The 18,625-nt window shown below is 46.9% G+C and overlaps 1 protein-coding gene across 2 annotated transcripts in view; it reads left to right on the top strand.

Moving 5' to 3' along the window:
- The window catches only part of LOC123626382 (calcium/calmodulin-dependent protein kinase type 1D), a 301,697-nt gene that overhangs the window by 110,778 nt on the left and 172,294 nt on the right, over positions 1-18,625 (top strand). For both annotated transcript variants that reach the window (XM_045535304.1, XM_045535312.1), the window contains exon 2: positions 10,943-11,074. In XM_045535304.1, the coding sequence (XP_045391260.1) occupies positions 10,943-11,074 (132 nt within the window). The remainder of the gene's footprint in view (positions 1-10,942; positions 11,075-18,625) is intronic.

The raw sequence follows: 18,625 nt of genomic DNA, 5'->3' as shown, positions 1-18,625 counted from the left end.
GGAAGGATGATTCTAACAAGATTCTTGCTGAAGCTAAGCCCAGGCGATCAGACATCCCCTGGGGATGGCGGAGGATGGGAACCTGATCAGATACCCTGGTGACCAGCTATCCAGGGTCGGGGGCGGGGGGATCTTGCTAAACTTACTTAGCAGGGTTCTTCCAGAAACTGGATTTTACGAGAAGTGCCCGGATGGACCTGGGAGAAGGTCAGGGGCCGGACCAACATTTGGTCAAGTGGAGAATCTTGTCAGGGCACATAAGAATGATGAGTTAGTTTAGCTAGAATTATGGCATTTGTGATGCCAGTAGCAGGCTGCATTCTTTGTGCTTGTCTATATATGTATATAACATGTGCAGTTAGAGAGGAGCCACCCCTCTTGTCACTATACATGCTATATACATGTATCTATTTTGTCCCCTGCCTCCTTTTTGTTTACTGCTCTTGCCAACACCTGACATACACATTTATTTATATGCTGCCTCCCTTCCCGCTAGTGTGAGAGCTTCCTGGGGCCGAAACCTTGTTCCACTCGCCCTGTGTCCTCGGGGCCTGGCATGTACTAGTGCTCAGTACACGTTTCCTAAGTGGCCTGGGCTCTATCCCCCTGCCAGCTCCCGGATGTGTGACCCCGTTGCAGGGCCATGATATGCAAAGTGGTTCATATCAGTAGTTCAGACTTCTTTGAAAATGCTGTTACTTTTCCAGGACCAGAGCTACCAAATGTTGAAACTACGGGCAGTTTCCAGTGTCATTAAGGACTTATGGCTGAGTAGGCGCCAACGTTGCTATGTGGCACGTTGACACGTTCCCAGGAAACGGGCTTGGGTTTCAGAGGGGATGTCCTTATTGGGTATGGCCCTTTACCCAACGAAGTGGCTTGTTGATGGGGTCTCGTGCACCTTATTGGGCCAATTTGGGGAGATATTTTTGCAAGCCTGTTGGAAACCCTCAAGTCACCCTGCCTGGGAATCTCATTGGTTTTCGGTTTGGCTCTGTTTTTTATCTTCCCTAAATCTCAGAGCAGCCTGTCCCCGAATGTCAAGGAAATAGTCTCAGAGATTCTGGCTGATGCCTTCTGCCTCACCTGGGAGGAGAATTGTCTCTGCTCTGATGGGAAGGGCTGGGAGCAGCCTGTGCCTGGGGCCACAGGGCTCCGTGGGGATCAGAGCACTGAGGTCACCGTCTCTGTCCTTTGAGACTGACGAGGGCTGTCGGGGTGAGCGGCCCCTGTGCTTGCACACCCACCATCTCTGTGCTGGGTTGTAACTTCCAGGGCTGGGCCATTGAGCCAAGCACAATGCACCAATATTCCTGGGCTCTCACTTCCATTCTGCACACCAGGTTTGCTCTCAGGGAATAATGCTCTTTTGTTTCCATGAATAGCCACAGGGCAGACTTGCTCTTATTTTTGGCCAGAAATAATGTCATCATCAGCACCTCACAACAAATTGATTAGTCTCCATGTGTGTGATTGAGCAGCAAATAAAGCGTTTCACCACGACACAAGAGCCTAGGAGCTATGAATTTTCTTTCCTTCCAGCTGGGATAACGTTAATGTGATTATGTTGTAGGAAATGGGAGAACATGTCAATTGCACTTGAAGATTAAGTCAGTTCTATTAATCAGGAAATGAATAATGAGACATGTGGGCAGTTGAGGAGGAGAAGGAATTAATAAGTGGGGCGACATAAGGTCAGTCTTGCATCTACTGAGTATCTGCGCTTTGGAAAAGAGTGAAAAGTATGATGTGGAATTCCAAGATGTCATGGCCATAAGGCAGGGACCTAATTCTAAAACACCGAGGAATCGCTTAGGAACAGAACAGAAAGTTCAGCTTAAAAATCTTCCACTCTCCCCTAATAGAGAGTGTGGGTTCACGGACGTAGGAGGGGAGAGAACCTCTGGCTTCAGCCTTTGGGGTGGAAGTGGGCCAACACGGTCGGCAACTTAAAAGGAAGCTAAAGCTATCCGGGCTGCATTGGCGGGTTCTCTGGTTAAGAAAATTTCCATGAATTTACTCACTATAGTCCAGATTGCCATCGACACTGTATGGATGAGAATTTGGGCAGTTATTGTCATCACACCTCCTTCTTTGACCCTGGCCCTCCTGTCTTCCTCTTATAAGGACCCTTGTGGTTACATAGCGTCCACCTGGATATTCCAGGCTACTCCCCCTGTTTTAAGATCCTTACCCTAGTCACAATTGCAAAGTCCCTTTTGCCATGTAAAGTGACATATTCACAGGTTCTGGGGCTTGGGATGTGGACATCTTTAGAGGGCCATCACTCTGCCCACCACGAGATTCTACAGCGTTGTGACTATGAATGATGTGGCATATGAGCATACATACACATGCACACACACATGCATACACATGCACACACATGCATACACACAGACTGTGTTCTTAGCATCGTGCTTTGTTCTGCAAACCACTGTTCCCGGTGACACTCCCCTCATGTGTAGACCATCTGCCCTGTTCCCAGGCCTGGCTCTGGAACATGGCCTCTTTCCCCAACCTTCCCCTTTCATGCCTTCTTTCCATCTTCTCCACTATTGTCATCTGTTGAGACACACTTATCCTTCAGGGCCCATGTCAAACTCCTCCTTCCGTGTGAATGAGTTCCCTGGCATTATGGGTGTTTATGGTCCCTAGTGTTCTTGACAAATGATCTCTGTAAATAACAGCTTTTCTTTCAAATAGTCAAAAGGCCATTGAATTTCTTCATCAGTGAAGCTGTCCAGGCTAATTGTGAACCAGGTTTAAGGGGCGGAATAACCAGTTCACACCAGCCCCGTTTAGACGGGTTATCCATGTAGCGTGAAGGGTGAACGTGGCTGTTTACTACGATTGTTCTTGACGTTTCATCAATCTGGTACAGCTAGTTGGTTGATCTAATTAAAACATCTAGTACAGGGCTTTAATTAGCCAGATCGTCGTTTTGGTAGATTATTATTGATTATTCTCTCTTTGTAGAATTTTCTCTGTTTCATTAACTTTTGATGGGGAAAGTATGTGCACATAATAAAATGGGTAGAAAGTCAGTCCCCCAGTGGGCTTCATTCCCAGTCTGTCCCCAGAGGCAATGGTATGACTTGCTTCTTGTCTGTCTTTCCCAAGATCGTGTGTGTGTGTGTGTGTGTGTGTGTGTGTGTGTGTGTGTGTGAGAGATACAAATGGAAGTGTAATATACACATTGTTCTGCCCCTGTACTTTTTCACGTGACACTATATCTTGGGGATAATTCCAGATTAGCACACATAAATCTCTTTCATTGTTTTAAATGGCTGCGTAGACCTCCACCGTGTTCTTAGATTCTAATGTACTTAATCATCTCCCTACTGATGGGTATTTAGGATCTTTCCAATGTTCTGCTATTTCAAACTTTCGCTGATTTTTTTCCACCAGTATATTGATCTTTTTTTTCCTTGTGTAGATACAGCCAAATGTTCCTTTAATGTAGTAATCATCATACCATTAAGGACTCTGTGGGGTTTTTTTATGAGGGAACTGGAAAAATTAATTAAAGAGTACATTGATGTGTGTTTGGTTAGCAGGAAGCTTAAAAGAATTTTCCTTCAAGTTACCTGTCGAGACATCTGCCCTGAGTAAGCATGAAAAATAAGCTTAAGAGTGCTTAAAATCAGAGGCCCCTGGCGGGTGAGGGATGGGCAGTTGGGATTAATCAGTCATGAATATCCTGACCCATCCTAGCTTTGGGGTTATGGCTGCACCCACCATTTGACATTGATGCTCACGGGCCCCTCCCAAAGGGGGCTGTGCATTTGGCCTTCGGAGGATATTGGAACTTCGTAGTGGTCAGAGAGAAGGAAGACATGAGTGTTGGCCAGGTCTGGTCCCCCTAGCATTGGGGGTGGGAGTGAGAAAGGGGAGAGCCCCCCTGAAGAGCCACTTCTATTGGGAGAAATCTTTCTCAAATGGGAGATCTGCAGAGACTACAGTGAGAATCGTAGCGTCTAAGAGGTCCACATAGTTGATGAAGAAAGATGGAGAATGGAATGGGAGTTCCATTTCATCCAGGTCATTATCTCCATCATCCAAGGAAAATATATCCTTGCAGCAAATGCATCTGTGGTCCCCATAGACATTCTGTGTGCCTTGGAGTGTTACTGGCCTTTTAAGCTGTGGCTACAATGAGACTTTGCAGTCTCAGAAGACCTGAATCCTTTACCCCACTGTCAACTCCAAAACTGGCTTCCATGAATCCTCCCTGTTGGTGTGATAAGAAAAAAGTGCTTGACTCACTTTGGTTGCATATCAGCCTTTAACAAATGATGCGAGGACAGCAGAGATAAAGTATGAGAGCCTGTCAGAGGAGGGAAGGGGGGAAAGTGGTGGTATTAAATGAAGCATGTTTTTTAAAGTGTGGCAGTGGACATTCATTTGGAATTTATTTGTCTTCTGCATTTGGATCAGTGAAGCTATTAGCACCGAAGATTTAGTGCCACAGAAAAACCTTCAGACACTGAAGATGTCACAAGCAATGACTGTGTCAGCATTTTGATGACTTCCCCCCTGTGACAAGTATTGTCATAACCCAGACCTGCTCTGGTGGTTTTAGACACAGGGATGTGTCTCAGACAGAGAATCGATAGGGACAAAAGTCAAGCCAATCATGTGAATATTTAAGAAAGTCTCATCATGGTTCTGGGAGCTATTATGGAAGGTGGCTTGTCATTCTGGAATTTTCTAGTTGAAGAGGAAGATGGGCATTTTTTGGTGAAAAAGAGTAACTATTTTGAGTAGGAGTCGTCCTGTTCCTAAGCATCTAATTCCTAAAGTTAAGGGTGTGTCTCTAATTTGAACTGGTTGATGCAACACTGGTCCAAATTAATAAGCCTCAATTATAGATTATTTTTTAAGAAATAGAATTTTAATACTTTTAGCTTCAGCATTAACATAAACTAACATACGGCTTACTACGTAATCGCCAAGTGGAGGGTTTTAGAAGATGCACTTTAATGAATATCAACATTATGTCTAAATTGGATACCAATTTTCATGCACACATATTTGTTCTTCAAGCATTTGAAAGCAAGATTTTTCTTTTTGCTGTGCTTGTTTGGTGGAACTTTCTTTTTCAGATTGGGCATGGCTTTCTTTCGGTCACTGTGATGAATTAGCACTGCAAAATGTTCTTAATGGTGTACAATTTCGTGAAGATTTTTAACTGAAGGTTCTACTAGAAAGAGTTAATGTTGCTTCTAAAAATTGCATAATTTCTGCCCAGAGAGTTGCCTAGACATAGAGACCATCTAATTCCAAGACTGTTGCTATCTCTTTGGACTCTCTGGGGTCAGTAAGACTGTTGTTAGGGTTAGCAGGCAGGTTTTTCATTTTAAGAATTGATTCTGTGCTGGAACAATAGGTCTAAAAGACATCCATCTAGTTCCTAGATTTTCTCAAGCCAAATATCACCAACTTCATTTGTTGCTGCTTAATTTTTTTTTCCATTTTTTAAAAACCAGCCTTTAATATTGACCTGGCTTGACACTGGAGAAATGGTATGCTCCGTGGAAAAGAACATTTGAATTTATGGCAGGAGGCCTGTCGGCCCAGTGGCACGGTCCAATAATGGCAGTAGGCTAGAGGCAATGCCGTTAATAAAGTTAATAACACAATCAATCTCATCTGTATGTAAAATGACTAAAAAGCACAAAAAGGCAATGGGCCAATAATCGCTGACTCTAAGCTAATAGGGCAGATCATTTCGGCACCCTCTGATTATTTCTTGGTCTAATTTGGGACGGATATAATTTTACCAAGTGGTTGGTTTAGTGCACGGTTATGAATCCAAAAGACAGGTCAAGAATTCCTGATTCTTGTTAAAAAGTCAGAGGAGTCTGACTTCCACTGATTCAATTTGACTAACAGTCGTGGAGCACCTAGAATGGGAAAGTCACAGTAGGTCAGTGGAGGTTAAATATTTATCTATTTTGTGGTTAAATTGCTCTTGGATGAGAAAAGAATTTATTTTTAATGATGTGTGCTTAGAGCAGCCAGCCTGTTCACTACTCTCCCTAGATACTATGTGATATTTGTTCTTACCAATTTCAGGTTAAAGATTATTAGACACTGTGAAAGTTTATTAGAAAGGAAAGAAATAGACTCTTGTTTCTGTTTTTTATAATAATAATTGGTAGTGAGTAGGTGGGTCAGCTAGCCTGTCCCTGGTTCTGGGTTCTGGTCCCAGTATAAGCTGCAGATCTGGAGTTAAGATGCTCTGAGTGGCTCTATGAATTTTTTAACCAGTGGAAGGTACATGTCTACCTGTAGTTCACAAAACCCTTAAATATCTGTTTTTAGCCAAGACATCCTCGGGGCACATGGATTTAGTGCTGCATTTTTTTCGGGGAACTCAGGAAGATTAGGCATTCTTGGAGCCCACGCCAACTTCTTTTCTTTGCCTTCTCCTTGGTCTCTTGGACCTCAGATCATTTCACTGCTCAGAGAAGGCTGGGTGTACATCACCAGGTGGGCATTACAGCAGGGATAGGGGGTCTGTTAAAACTGACTAACTAAAGCAAAACAAAGCAGCCTTTTTCAGAGCCATCGTTTATGAAGTTAAAAGCGTAAGTAGTCATTGAGAATTCTTTAGTCGCTGTAGAAATTCTTGAGTCACTATAGACAATGTGTTTCCCTTTAGTCTTGGAAATTCAGCTCTCAAAAGACTGTTTCCCCCTGGGTAGCTGATTTACAATCTGGGTAGGCTGCCTCCAGGGAATGATTTGATTTTCTTTGAACTGTGGAGAAAAAGGGAGAAGGATTCAACTTGTGCAATTCCTACAGCTTATCTCCAGGTGCAGAAAATATTTAGCATTTCAAGAATAACTTTTTTTGTTTGACCTTTCTAGTATTTGTCACCGAGATTTCACTTTGATAGAAATTTGGTATTTTTTAAAAAATTAGGATGATGGTTTCCTTTATAATTCAAATAAATGTCTTGTCACAACTCGAAAAAAAAAATGCGGTTTTCTTAACACTGGAATTTTTATTTCTCCCGCGATTATGCATTCTCTGAAGTCCTTTCGTCTGTATAAAAATCTGCCTTCTCTTCTTTTTCTACCAAATTTTACTTATTTAACCAGGATGAAGGTTTTTAGGGAGAAATATCATCTATCATAAATTCACAAATTTAATGTTTTTACCAGTCAAAGCAAACTGTGATCTCGGGATGACTGAACTGTGTCATGTTACTTAAGCATTCAAGCATATAAGTGCATGTTTTAAAATAGATCAGGAAGGACTCAAAGAATTTTTTGTGCCTCAAGAGAAACCTTTGAGATTCTTTCTGCACAGGCCTGCACAGAAACTGAGAGGAAGACATTATGAAGGAGGAAAGGGACAGTACTGTTTCCCTCAGTGTGGAAGGTCATTAGCCTGTATTACTTATTTTGCGGATCTGCAGCCCAGGAGAAGGGTAGCAAGTCAGATGGGGAATTAGAGAGCCCCAAATAATGGTGACCGTCAAAACTGTCTTGGGCACCAGCACCAGTTGGTGCCACATGTTGTTAAGTCTGGAGACACAGAGAAGAATGGCCTACACCTGCTGCTCTTAATGCCTGCTCTAGGCAAGACATAAAGGACTCCAATGGGACGTGTAAATGGAGTAATGTTGGTAAAAGCCGCATGCCCCAGAAGGAGGGTGGCAGTCTGTCTGGGTGAGAGGCAATTGAGAAAGCCTTAAAAGAGAAAGAAATACACCATCTTGGGCTTTAAAAAAATAAATGCAATTTTGCCAAGGAGAGAGACAAAGGAATGACATTCAAGGAAGGAGGAGGTAGGTGGAACTTGGACAAAGGCAGTGGGGTGAAAGGTCATGGGAGTGTTTGGGAAACTGCCAGTTGACTGATGGGTCGAGGTGACCTGCGTATGGTGGGGGGCGTGCGTATGGTGGCTGTGGTGACAGATGAGCCTGCAAAGCTGGGGTCAGGTTTGGAAGGGCTCTGAATGCCACGGGCAACTCGCAGAGGCATTTGAACTTTATCCTATAGACATGGAACCTCAGAGACGTATTAAGTAGGGTAATGACATGATCAGATCTTTGGTTTAGAAAAGGAATTCCAGTGGCAGGTGGGAGATAGCAGGCACAGGTAGGCTTGCTGGGGCCGAGGGGCCAGGAGGGAGTCCCAGAAGTAGTCCAGAGGTGAGAGAGGGAAGGACTGCTTCGGGATGGAGGAACAGCCAGGCATTTGAGAGTCTTTTTGGCAGAAGACCTGAATGTACTTGGTGATGAGATTGAGAGGGAGAGAGGAGTAAGGTAGACAGATTTCTAGTCTGCATTAACTGAATCTCTAGAAATAAGAGATGGAATATAGGCGAGAGAGGTTCTAGGATGAAGACACTGATTTGCACTTTGGTGACAGTGCTCTTGAGAGGCTGGCCAGGGCCCAAGGGGACAGTTGGGGAGGGGAGATTTGCACATGAGAGAGATTACAATCTAGATCAAGGTCAGGAGGCCATCAGGGGACAGGTGGGGCTGAAGCTGTGGAAACCACTGAGATTTTCCGGGGGAAGGGCGTAGGGCAGGAACAAAGGAGGGTTCCCAGTGAAACCCTGGGGACCACTGATGTCCGAAGGGAGGAAGAGGAGGAGGTGGAGATGCAGAGCAAAGGGACATAAAGGCAGAAGGAGAGAGCTGTGTTGTAGAACCAAGTAGAGAGTTTTAGGAAGGAGGTGTCCGAAGGGAGGAAGAGGAGGAGGTGGAGATGCAGAGCAAAGGGACATAAAGGCAGAAGGAGAGAGCTGTGTTGTAGAACCAAGTAGAGAGTTTTAGGAAGGAGGTGTCCGAAGGGAGGAAGAGGAGGAGGTGGAGATGCAGAGCAAAGGGACATAAAGGCAGAAGGAGAGAGCTGTGTTGTAGAACCAAGTGGAGAGTTTTAGGAAGGAGGACAAGGCCCTCCAGATGTCACGCCAGAGTCCAGTAGGATGAGCCGGAGAAGCAGCCATTGGGTTCAGCACCTGGGGGACCCCCTGGGGACCCAGCTCACCTCGTTCCAGATAAGCGGTAGGGGAAGAGGTCGGACTGCAGAGAGCGGAGCCAGCACAGATGCCAGGCCAGCGCGGGCCGTGCCCAGACGACTAGACTGTTCCAAGACGCCGGCGTCACTCAGCCTAGCCGGAGTGCTCAGCCATTCCGTGTTTTAAGTGCGCGACGCTTGTGTTTTCCAGCCCATAGAGTGCACCCTGCATTGACCTCTTTGTATTTTTAAAACTTTGTCACTCTTTGTTCCTGCTTTTGTTCCTTGGAATTTATGTTCTGGGGTTGTCTGAAGGCTTTTATTTTAGAGGCTCTCAGATCGTTTTCCTTACTGTCATCCTTCCTGCCACCAGTGCCTCCCGCTCTCCCTCTCTCTCTTTCTGTCTCTGCCACACACACACACACACACACACACACACACACACACACACACCACTGTGTTCTGTGTTGTCCAATTACATTGCAAGTGCTCAGACTGTTCATTCATGAATTTGGTTTTTGATGTTTCTAATTAGCTTTCCTGGAATAGGGGAAGTATCTTCAAGTGATTCCTATTTATTGTGGGAACAATGTCAATTTATGCTAATCTTACATCCCCTAAAAAGACCAGAGAGCTTTGTGTTTGCAAAGCTTAAAGTAGGTGAATGCGCATCGTTTGGCTAAATGACAAAGCAAGTGGATCTACATGCTCGGGAAGGATGACAGCTCACCCGGTGACAGGGTCTGACCCTCCGTCACCGTCACTTGTGGTGCTCATGAGTAGAATCCTCCTTGATAATAATTAGTGGATTTGGGCAGAAGATCCTTGTTTGGACATTTGTCGTTTGCATAGTTTGTAGAATGATGATGTTCTGCCCCTTGGGTTTATACCATTAGACACAGGCCTTGGAGACAGACTTCTCTCACGAGCATTCACATTCCAGTGGGAACACTGTCCCGAAGACTCACAGCTAATTGTGCTGGGTGACAGTGGATTCCTCCCACTGGAAAGATTTGGAAAACATACATGTGTTTCCTTTGGACGGTGACAAGAGTGTGCATCCCTGTCCGACGGGCAACGGGAGGGAGAGAAATGTGTGTCCCCCTTGTTCAGGCATCTCTGTGATGGTTACTGAGGAACGTAGGCCCTGAGGCCCTGGTATGGCGACGACATTGGGGCTTCCAGTGGTTTCTCTTGATACAGGTGAGTTTGTCCCTGTAGCAGGAAAGTTCTGCCGGTGTAGAAGCTTTGGAGTCTGTCTTTGCAGATACGAGTTGCTCTGGAAAGTCTGGGAACAGAGAAGGACTCGGTGGCTTGTGGCACTTCCTTGGCCCGTGTGTGCAGAGCCCGAGTTTTGCGGTCTGGAGACAACCGTCCGTGTGGTCCTTGTTTGTTTATTTGGTTTAAAAGGAAACAAACTGCTTGGTGAAAACTTGTGTACCCCAACCAATTAATCCCCCCCCCGTCGCTACCATAGGCAGCACCAACTCACACTGTGATCGATCGCCTCTTTACCATCTGGGAGAAGAAATCCAGTGTTTGCAAAGGGCTCTGAAATTTCCTTTAGACGAAGGGCCTGTGGGAACCCCAGAATTTTAGTATGACCTTCTAGTCTACGTGGGGGACCCAGTCTTTTCTGCAGGAGGGCCCTCCTGTGGGAGAGTTCCTGTTGGCTCCAAGGGACACCCCCAGGCTGAGCAGTGGGCGGCAGGTGGCACCAGGAGGGGGCCAGACCCACGTTGACCTCCACGTGTCCCTTTGCACGAGGGCACGCTTGCCCGTGTGTGTTTCTTTGAATAAGGACACTGGGTAAGGGGCCGCGCTGGGTGCAAAGTAACAGTGCTGCCTGGGATCGTGCTGTCATTGCTGTCACCCACACGTTGGTGGCAGGGTAGTGGAGCCACGGTGAAACCGATCTCCTGAATCGAAATGTTCTCTCTCTCCCTCTTTGTTCACAGCGGGGCCTTTTCCGAAGTGGTTTTAGCTGAAGAGAAGGCGACTGGAAAACTCTTCGCGGTGAAGTGTATCCCTAAGAAGGCGCTGAAGGGCAAGGAGAGCAGCATAGAGAATGAGATCGCCGTCCTGAGAAAGTAAGTGCCGCTCCCCCTGCCCGTGTGGCTTCCCCGGCCGGCTTCCCCGCCAGCACGGCCTGCCGAGAGGGGCAGACCCGGCCAGCGATGCCCGGTGGTCACATGGTCGTACGGTGTGTTCGGAGCCCCCTTCCTGTAGATCTGCCGTGTCTGTGACATTCTCGCCATCACCGGAGACAGCCACCACTTGCAAAGAGCACATCTGTCAGGCCCACGTGGTTTTGCACTGAGACCCTGCCACTCACGATAGCTGAGTGACTTTGGGCCGGTTACCGAACCCTGGGTGTCCTCCGGAGGGTGGAGTTCATAGTATCTCCCCAGCAGGGTGTTCCAAAGGCTAAATGAGGTGGCACGTACCAGTGTTTGTAAAGTGCTCACCGCAGAACCGCCATGTAGCAGGTGCCACCACTGCTATGAGTACTGTTACCGTTGCTGTCGCTATTATTGCTTTATTTTGTAACAGGGAGATGAAGCTCACAAACTAGAGCCGTGTGCCCAAAGTCTTGCAGCTTATAAGTGGCAGAGCCCGGAATGCCAACCCCTCCAGTGTCATTTCCTCACTTTGTGATGGTTCCTCCCCTTTTCTGCCACAGACACAGCATCTGGCACCCAGCAGGTTCCACAGGGGCCACTGCTTAGGTGCTTCACCTCTTCAGGGAGTTTTACTTTTGCTCCGTATGTGTAATAGAATCAAATCAAAATCTCGTCCCCTCCAGGACAGTGGCACACACAGGACCATCCTGACATGGCTGGATGTGGCCCAGAGATGCTCTTTCCTTAGCGTGATGTCTGGGTCTGCCCCGCACACCAGCACGGTTAAGCCATTCCACCGCATCTCACAGGGTTTGGGGGAACAAGCCCTTATATGGTACCTGTCTTTGCATGTTTGGCGTGTATCTGAGCAGCGTGGCGTGGAAATCTCTTAGAGTTGCTATTAATAAAAGATGTTCCAAATATCCTTGAAATCTTTGGGGTTTGGAACCAGCACATAGCTAGAATCTCTGTGCAGATAAGCAAAGCAGAATGAGAACAAGCCTTCTAGGGCCTCAAAACAAAAGATCACACCCCTCACATTCTTCCCGAGTAAGCCCTCTCTCCCACTTCTCTCCTCCTGGGACCAACAGTGGCCACTGAACGACGCTTTGCCCCCTGACCACTAAGGTGGTCAGGATGTTCTATCCTGTTCTGACCTTGGTGTGTGACCCGCAGAGGAAGCCGCAGAACAAGTGATAAGAGTTCAAGAACAAATGAGTCTCCATAGCTCTTTAGTGTGAAGGTTTTTGCTTATTTGTTTGGTTGTTTGGTTGGTTTCTAGGTTCTCTGGGTTGTCTGTTGGTAACCCAAGGAGTTTCAGATCGTCCTGAGGAGGGTTGCAGGAAGAGAAGCTGGGAAAATAAATTAAGTGCATTAGCATCAAGCGGGGAAACACTATGTTAATGACACATTTATTTCAATTGCCCATTTTCCAATATGAAATCAGTACTTGGAGAAGAAGTTATTTGCTGGTGACATTAAGTGGCAGATACATTACAGATATTTAACATTTCAAATGGAATTTGGGGTGGGCCCAGAACTTTCTAAAAGTTCTACCTTGGGCACAGGGGCGATCGCTGGTGAGTTGAGGGTGATGCGTTTATTTTTATGTGCGTCCCTTGTGAGGTTGAGTCAGTTTCACTGTTAGCGTTATTTTCCATCCGCATGGGCAGGGGGCATGGATGTAGGTTTTATAAGCCTGTCCCGTGTGTGCCACGGACATTCTGCTTTTTTTTTTTTTTTTTTTTTTTTTGAGACAGAGTGTCACTCTGTTGCCCGGGCTAGAGTGAGTGCCGTGGCGTCAGCCTAGCTCACAGCAACCTCAAACTCCTGGGCTTAAGCGATCCTACTGCCTCAGCCTCCCGAGTTGCTGGGACTACAGGCATGTGCCACCATGCCCGGCTAATTTTTTTTCTATATATATATTTTTAGCTGTCCATATAGTTTCTTTCTATTTTTTAGTAGAGACGGGGTCTCGTTCTTGCTCAGGCTGGTCTCGAACTCCTGAGCTCACACAATCCGCCCGCCTCGGCCTCCCAAGTGCTAGGATTACAGGCTTGAGCCACCGCGCCCGGCCCATTCTGCTTTAATTAGTGTCTTCACTCTGTGTTTCACTCAAGCAGTCACATCCAGGGAGAGGGAATTTAAAACCAGGGATTTGGAATACCTTGTTTTGATAGTTTCTTACTGTCAGCTGCTGGAGTGCCTTGAAGCGTGACCTGTCTTTCAGGAGTAAAGAACAAAGAAATGATTTCTCCGAGGATAAGAAGGTGATCTATCTCCATGTGGAATGAGAGGCAGGCCAACATCACAAGCAGCTGAAAGCAAAGTCTCTGAGCTGGAAAGAAACTAGCTTGGAACCCCTCTTTGAATGTTGTCATGGAGGCATTTATTCATTTAGCAAATATTTATTAAATTCCCACCGTGCATCAGGCAGCCGTGCTAGGCACTGAGTTGAAAAGATACGGTACAATTCTTGCCCTCTGGGAGCTCACAGTTTTGTCACTAAATAAGTGCAATGACATGTAGAGGCTGTGGCAGGAGCATGACCAGGGGCCCAAGGCCAGGGTGCCCTATTCTTCTTTTGGGGTGGGGTGTGAAGAAGGGTCTCATGGAGGAGGTGGGTCCAGACGATGAGTGTGTTTTGCTGGGTCAGAAACGCACGGGGAGATCCCAGCAGAAGCAGCAGCCCGAATAGAGGTGAGGGGTTGGGAGACAGGCTGGGGCGCTGGGGAACTCCAGGGCAAAGGGTTCAAGGTGAGGCTGGGGGACACCTAAGGATGGAGAGGTGGGATTGCGGAGGGCTTGGTACACCCCACTTTGGAATTTGAACTTCATCCTGTAGACAGTGGGGACCCAGTGAAGGGTTTTCATGAAAGCAGCACCATGATCAGGACTGTTTCATGAAGCTTATCATGGCAGGATTTGGATGGGCCAGGACTTAATGCGTGTAGGGTGAGTAGTTGGGAGACCCTTGGGAGAATCTGGTGGAGAAATGGAGAGGTGACAAATTAAAACAGGAGCTGTGGGGTTGGGATGGGAGGGACAGATACGAGAGTGTGAACGTGGCAGAATCTCTAATACTTAAGGATTTGGGAGGAGTGGGCAGAGCGTTGATGGGGAGAGATTCTGGGGTAACTGCCAGGTTTCTGACTTGGACAACTGAGTGGGTGGTGACTTCATTAACCAAGATCAGAAATACAAGAGCGGCAGGGCAGGTGACACGTTCTGATTTTGGGGATGCTGAATTTGGGGATCTTGGAGATGTCCAGGTAGAGATGACCCGTGAACCACCCAGGTCTGGAACTCAGCTGCGATTTTGGTTTGCTGAATATTAAAGTTTTCCGAAACAGCATAGAGGAAAAAAATCTTTTGGTACTTTCTGTAACTAAGTCATTATAGAAAGGATTGCAAACAGACCTACTTTATTCTGGGTTGCGCCATAATACCCTGGTCGTTTGTATATTTCCTCGCTATTTTTGATGCAAAAGGCCTGTTTGAGAGACTGCTTGCCCTCCTACGTGCTGAGTTTATTGTAGGGTGAGAGATTTATTTATTTCAGTGGATTAAAGTCATGTAGCTAATATATCCTCAAGGATGTCTTTGTACTTGCTCTGAAAATAGTTCCAAAATGAAATTTCTACTAGATAAGTAGATATTAAACTAAGCTCAGAGGGAAAAATAATCCCAGTAAACATCATGGTAGGTGGTGGCTGTGCAGCAGCTCTGACTTTGGCATCAGTGGGCTGCATCTGTATGTCTCAGCACTGGCTTTTCCAGAAAGAATGGGTAGCCACGGTCCCCGAATGGAGTATTTTATGTGAGATGGAATATAACATTATCAGTGTTACGCACCTTGGGTTGCATTATGGAGTTTATGGTTTCTGTGATATTATTTACTTAGCGGGCAGGCACTGCTGAAATCTAATTTCAAGGCAACACATAAAGCACTTCTGCGGGGTGGAAAGACAAATGTATGATCAGTTGGCATAAAAACGAGAGACGGAGAGAGAGGAAATGCATAAACTGAAAAATGAGGGGCAGGAGAAGCAAAACATGTATCTAGAGCAGCCCTTTTACTAATAGTTGGGGAAAATGAGGCTCAGATTGGTTAAAGAGGTGCTGTCTGAATGAAATACGGCACCAGAATTCAACATCCTTTCCTGACGGTTACTCTGTAGACTGCAGAGATTGCTTTGCCCTGGGGAGAGGGCCTGAGCAGGAAGCGCTTTGCAACTGCGTGTTCTCATCCATCTGGGTGCACTGGGGGTCTCTGCCTCTTTCTCTCCAATCAGTGTCTCTCAGCCTTGGCTGCACATTAAAATCACCTGGAAGCTTGTAAGATCATACTGATGTCCAGGCCCCGTCCGGGACCCATTGAGTCAGAATTGGAGGTTACGGCAGGTGTTGGAAGATTGAAAAAGCGCCTGCCCTGACCCCTACCCAGTGATCTTAGTGCAGAACGCAGGCAATGTGAGAGCAACTCCTCTCGGGCCTCCGCTCCTGGGCTCACCTGCCAGGGGGTGAAGCTGCTCTGCGTTATGCCAGGAGTGTGGGCACGTGTGCAGAGATGGGCACACCCGACAATGCTTCCCTTTGGGGAGAGGTTTCATTGAGAGGACCAGACTCCAATGTGCTCCCTTGGCAGAGCTGGGTTGCACTGTGAGAGAGGTGAATTGACCTGAGGTCATCGTCCCCTCAGCGGGGTACAGGCGCCAGCCACTCACTGGGCTCAGGAGCAAGAACCTCGCTCTTCAAGGGTGGCCCACGAAGTAGGGGCAGTAGTGGCGGTGCCTGGCCAGGAGAGGCTGGTGCAGGTGCCGCACATATGATCAGAGGGGGTCATGGCTGCAAAAGGTGGCAGGTGTCAAAGCCCAGGATGCTGGGCTGTAGTCCTTGGCACTCCTGTGGGTCAAGGTCAGACTAGAAGGGAGGACATGTGGAGGGAGCGTGAGATAGCATCTCAGCCGTGGACGGGCAGGGCAGGACTCCAGAGGCCCAGGGAATTGCCACATCATCCGGTTACCGTAGTCCAGACACCTTCCACTCGGTGCAGGCCAACTGGAGGGAAGGCAGCGTTTGCGTTCAAAGAAGACAGCACTCAGAGAAAGGCTGCAATGTCCGTGAACTTGTGGAAGTCTAGCTTGCTCCTACTCCTGGGCTTTGTTCTGAAGGGAGGCTGGCCCTGTGCGCTTGTTTAAATCCCTGCCAAGTGCAAGGAAAAAAAAAAACCCACGCAATTCACATAAAACAGGGTTTGAGGGTTATGGTAAGTTATTTGGTAGTGGTGGTGGTGGTTGTGTTGTGCAGGTGGTTTAATCAAAATCTTACCAAGCTTTAGGCATGCACGTGTGAGCCTGTCTGCTGAATGACCCTGGACCTGCAGGAATCTTAATGTGACCCATCCCAGATCTGTGAAAACCAGGCTCTGTGCAAGCATCTCATCACAGAGCAGAGTTGATGGTCTTCCTTGTAAACTCAGAATCTTGCCGTATTTGTTGTACTTCCTCCTTTTTGCTCTGAACCTGGGCTGCCTTATTTCTGGGAGCCCTGCTGAGCTCCCTTCTGAGTGAGGAGGCTTCCTTTGCCAGGTACAGAATAAACTCAGCTTTATTTCTGATCACCATTTGGTCTTTGTTTATTTCAGCCTAACTGTTCGTGTCTATAAGAAGAAATAAAATTGGTCTGATGCCAGTGCAACTTCACGACCAAGAGAGGATATATTTGGTGCTTCCACTGGCCTTCTCATGGTATTTTGTCCACAGCAGAGAGTCAAGGGCAATTTTTATTTGATTTGAGACCCAGAATCAATGCATCTCTATTAATTTCTTGGAAATTGCTCACAGAACTCTGTGAATTGAAGGAGAATAGAATTGGCTGCATCCTTTACTACAAAAGAGAGAGATTGAAACTAGCTTGAGTAGGCATCTTGGTTTATTTCTCTAGTGACCACGTATCTCTGGGACTTCTCCCTGCCTGTGGCTTTTGCTTCCCAAATATTGCATTAAATGTGGCTCTCATGGGACAGTCAACACCTTAGTCCATTTTCTGTTGCTGTAACAGAATACCTGAGACAGGGTAATTTATAAAGGAATGAGGTTTATTTAGCTCATGGCTCTGGAGGCTGGGAAGTCCAAGAGCGGGTCGCTGCATCTGGTGAGGACCTTGTGCTGCTTCATACCCTGGCAGAAAAGCACAAGGGCAAGGAGTGGGTACAAAAAGGGGGAGATGAAGTGGCCAATATGATTCATAGCAACCCACTCTTGCTAGAACTACCCCAGTCCCGTGGGAACCACATTAATCTCTTCTTGAGGGTGGACCCCCTGTTACCCCAACACCTCCCAGCATTGCTTGTATGAGAAACTGATGTCCCAACACATGAATGTTTGGGGGACACACTCAAACAATTGCAGTAGGTTTCTCTTTCATTAGTCCTTTATTAATGAGTGTTTAAATGCATGTGTGATATTCACCCTTCCTACCTCAATTCCAGAAAGTCACCTGCTTGATAGACTCCAAACTTCCTTGCAGACAAGCTCTTCCTTTTGTGATCTTCCTCTCTAGCTGTCACCTCCCCACCCCACACCCGTGTGTCAATTTAGTGCCCTCTAAAGAAGCAGATAATTGCCTTCCCCCCATCTTTTCCTGCTTCCATTTGACATGCACCTGCCTCAGGATGCCACCAATTGTCCTGTCTAGGTGGGCCATTCTCTCTGAGCTTCCATGGCCCCAGGATGTTCCCCTGTCACTCCTGACTGTGCCTATTGATGTCTCCTTCTTGAGACTGTGGATTTCTTTAATCCAGCCCCAAAGTAAAGGCGTGATGGTGAGAATGGAGGCAAGAGATGGGGGCCCCATGTGAAATTAAGGAACTTAGAAATACTGGGGTTCAGGTGCTGATTAGGTGGAGGGGGTTTAGGGGAAGGAAGAAATCTACGCTAATTTCCAGTTCTCTCTGGCTCTGGTGACAGTATTAGTTGTTCTCCAGAGAAACAGAACCAAAGAGATTTATTGTGAGGGATCGGGTCATGCAATTATGGAGGCTGAGAAGTCCCATGAGCTGCCGTCTGCAAGCTGGAGACCCAGGAAGGCCAAGGGTGTGATTTATTCCAAGCCCAAAGGCCTGGGAGCTAGGGCAGCTGGTGTTTTAAGTCCCGATCTGAGACTGAAGGCCCGAGAACCAGGAGTGCCAACGTCCAAAGGCAGGAGATGGATGTCCCGGCTTGAGAACAGAACCAAGCCACCCTTCCTCTGCCCTTTTGCTCAGTGCTGGCCCTCAGCACATTTGATGTCCACCCACCTTGGTGAAGGTGGATCTTCTATACTCAGTTCACTGATTAAAATGCTGATCTCTTCCAGAAACACTCTCGCAGACAACCAGAAATAATGTTTTATCAGCTATTTGCGCATCCCTTGGGCCAGTCAAGTTGACACGTAACATTAATTGTTAGAGTGACCAAGTGGTGGCTGGTTCCTTAACCAATGTGGAGCGTTCCAGAAGGGGAGGAGGTTGGAGGG

The sequence above is a fragment of the Lemur catta genome, chromosome 1 (assembly GCF_020740605.2).
Source record: "Lemur catta isolate mLemCat1 chromosome 1, mLemCat1.pri, whole genome shotgun sequence".
Taxonomy (NCBI): Eukaryota; Metazoa; Chordata; class Mammalia; order Primates; family Lemuridae; genus Lemur; species Lemur catta.
Note: the sequence above shows the minus strand (reverse complement) of the source record. Positions and strands in the feature narration are given on the sequence as shown.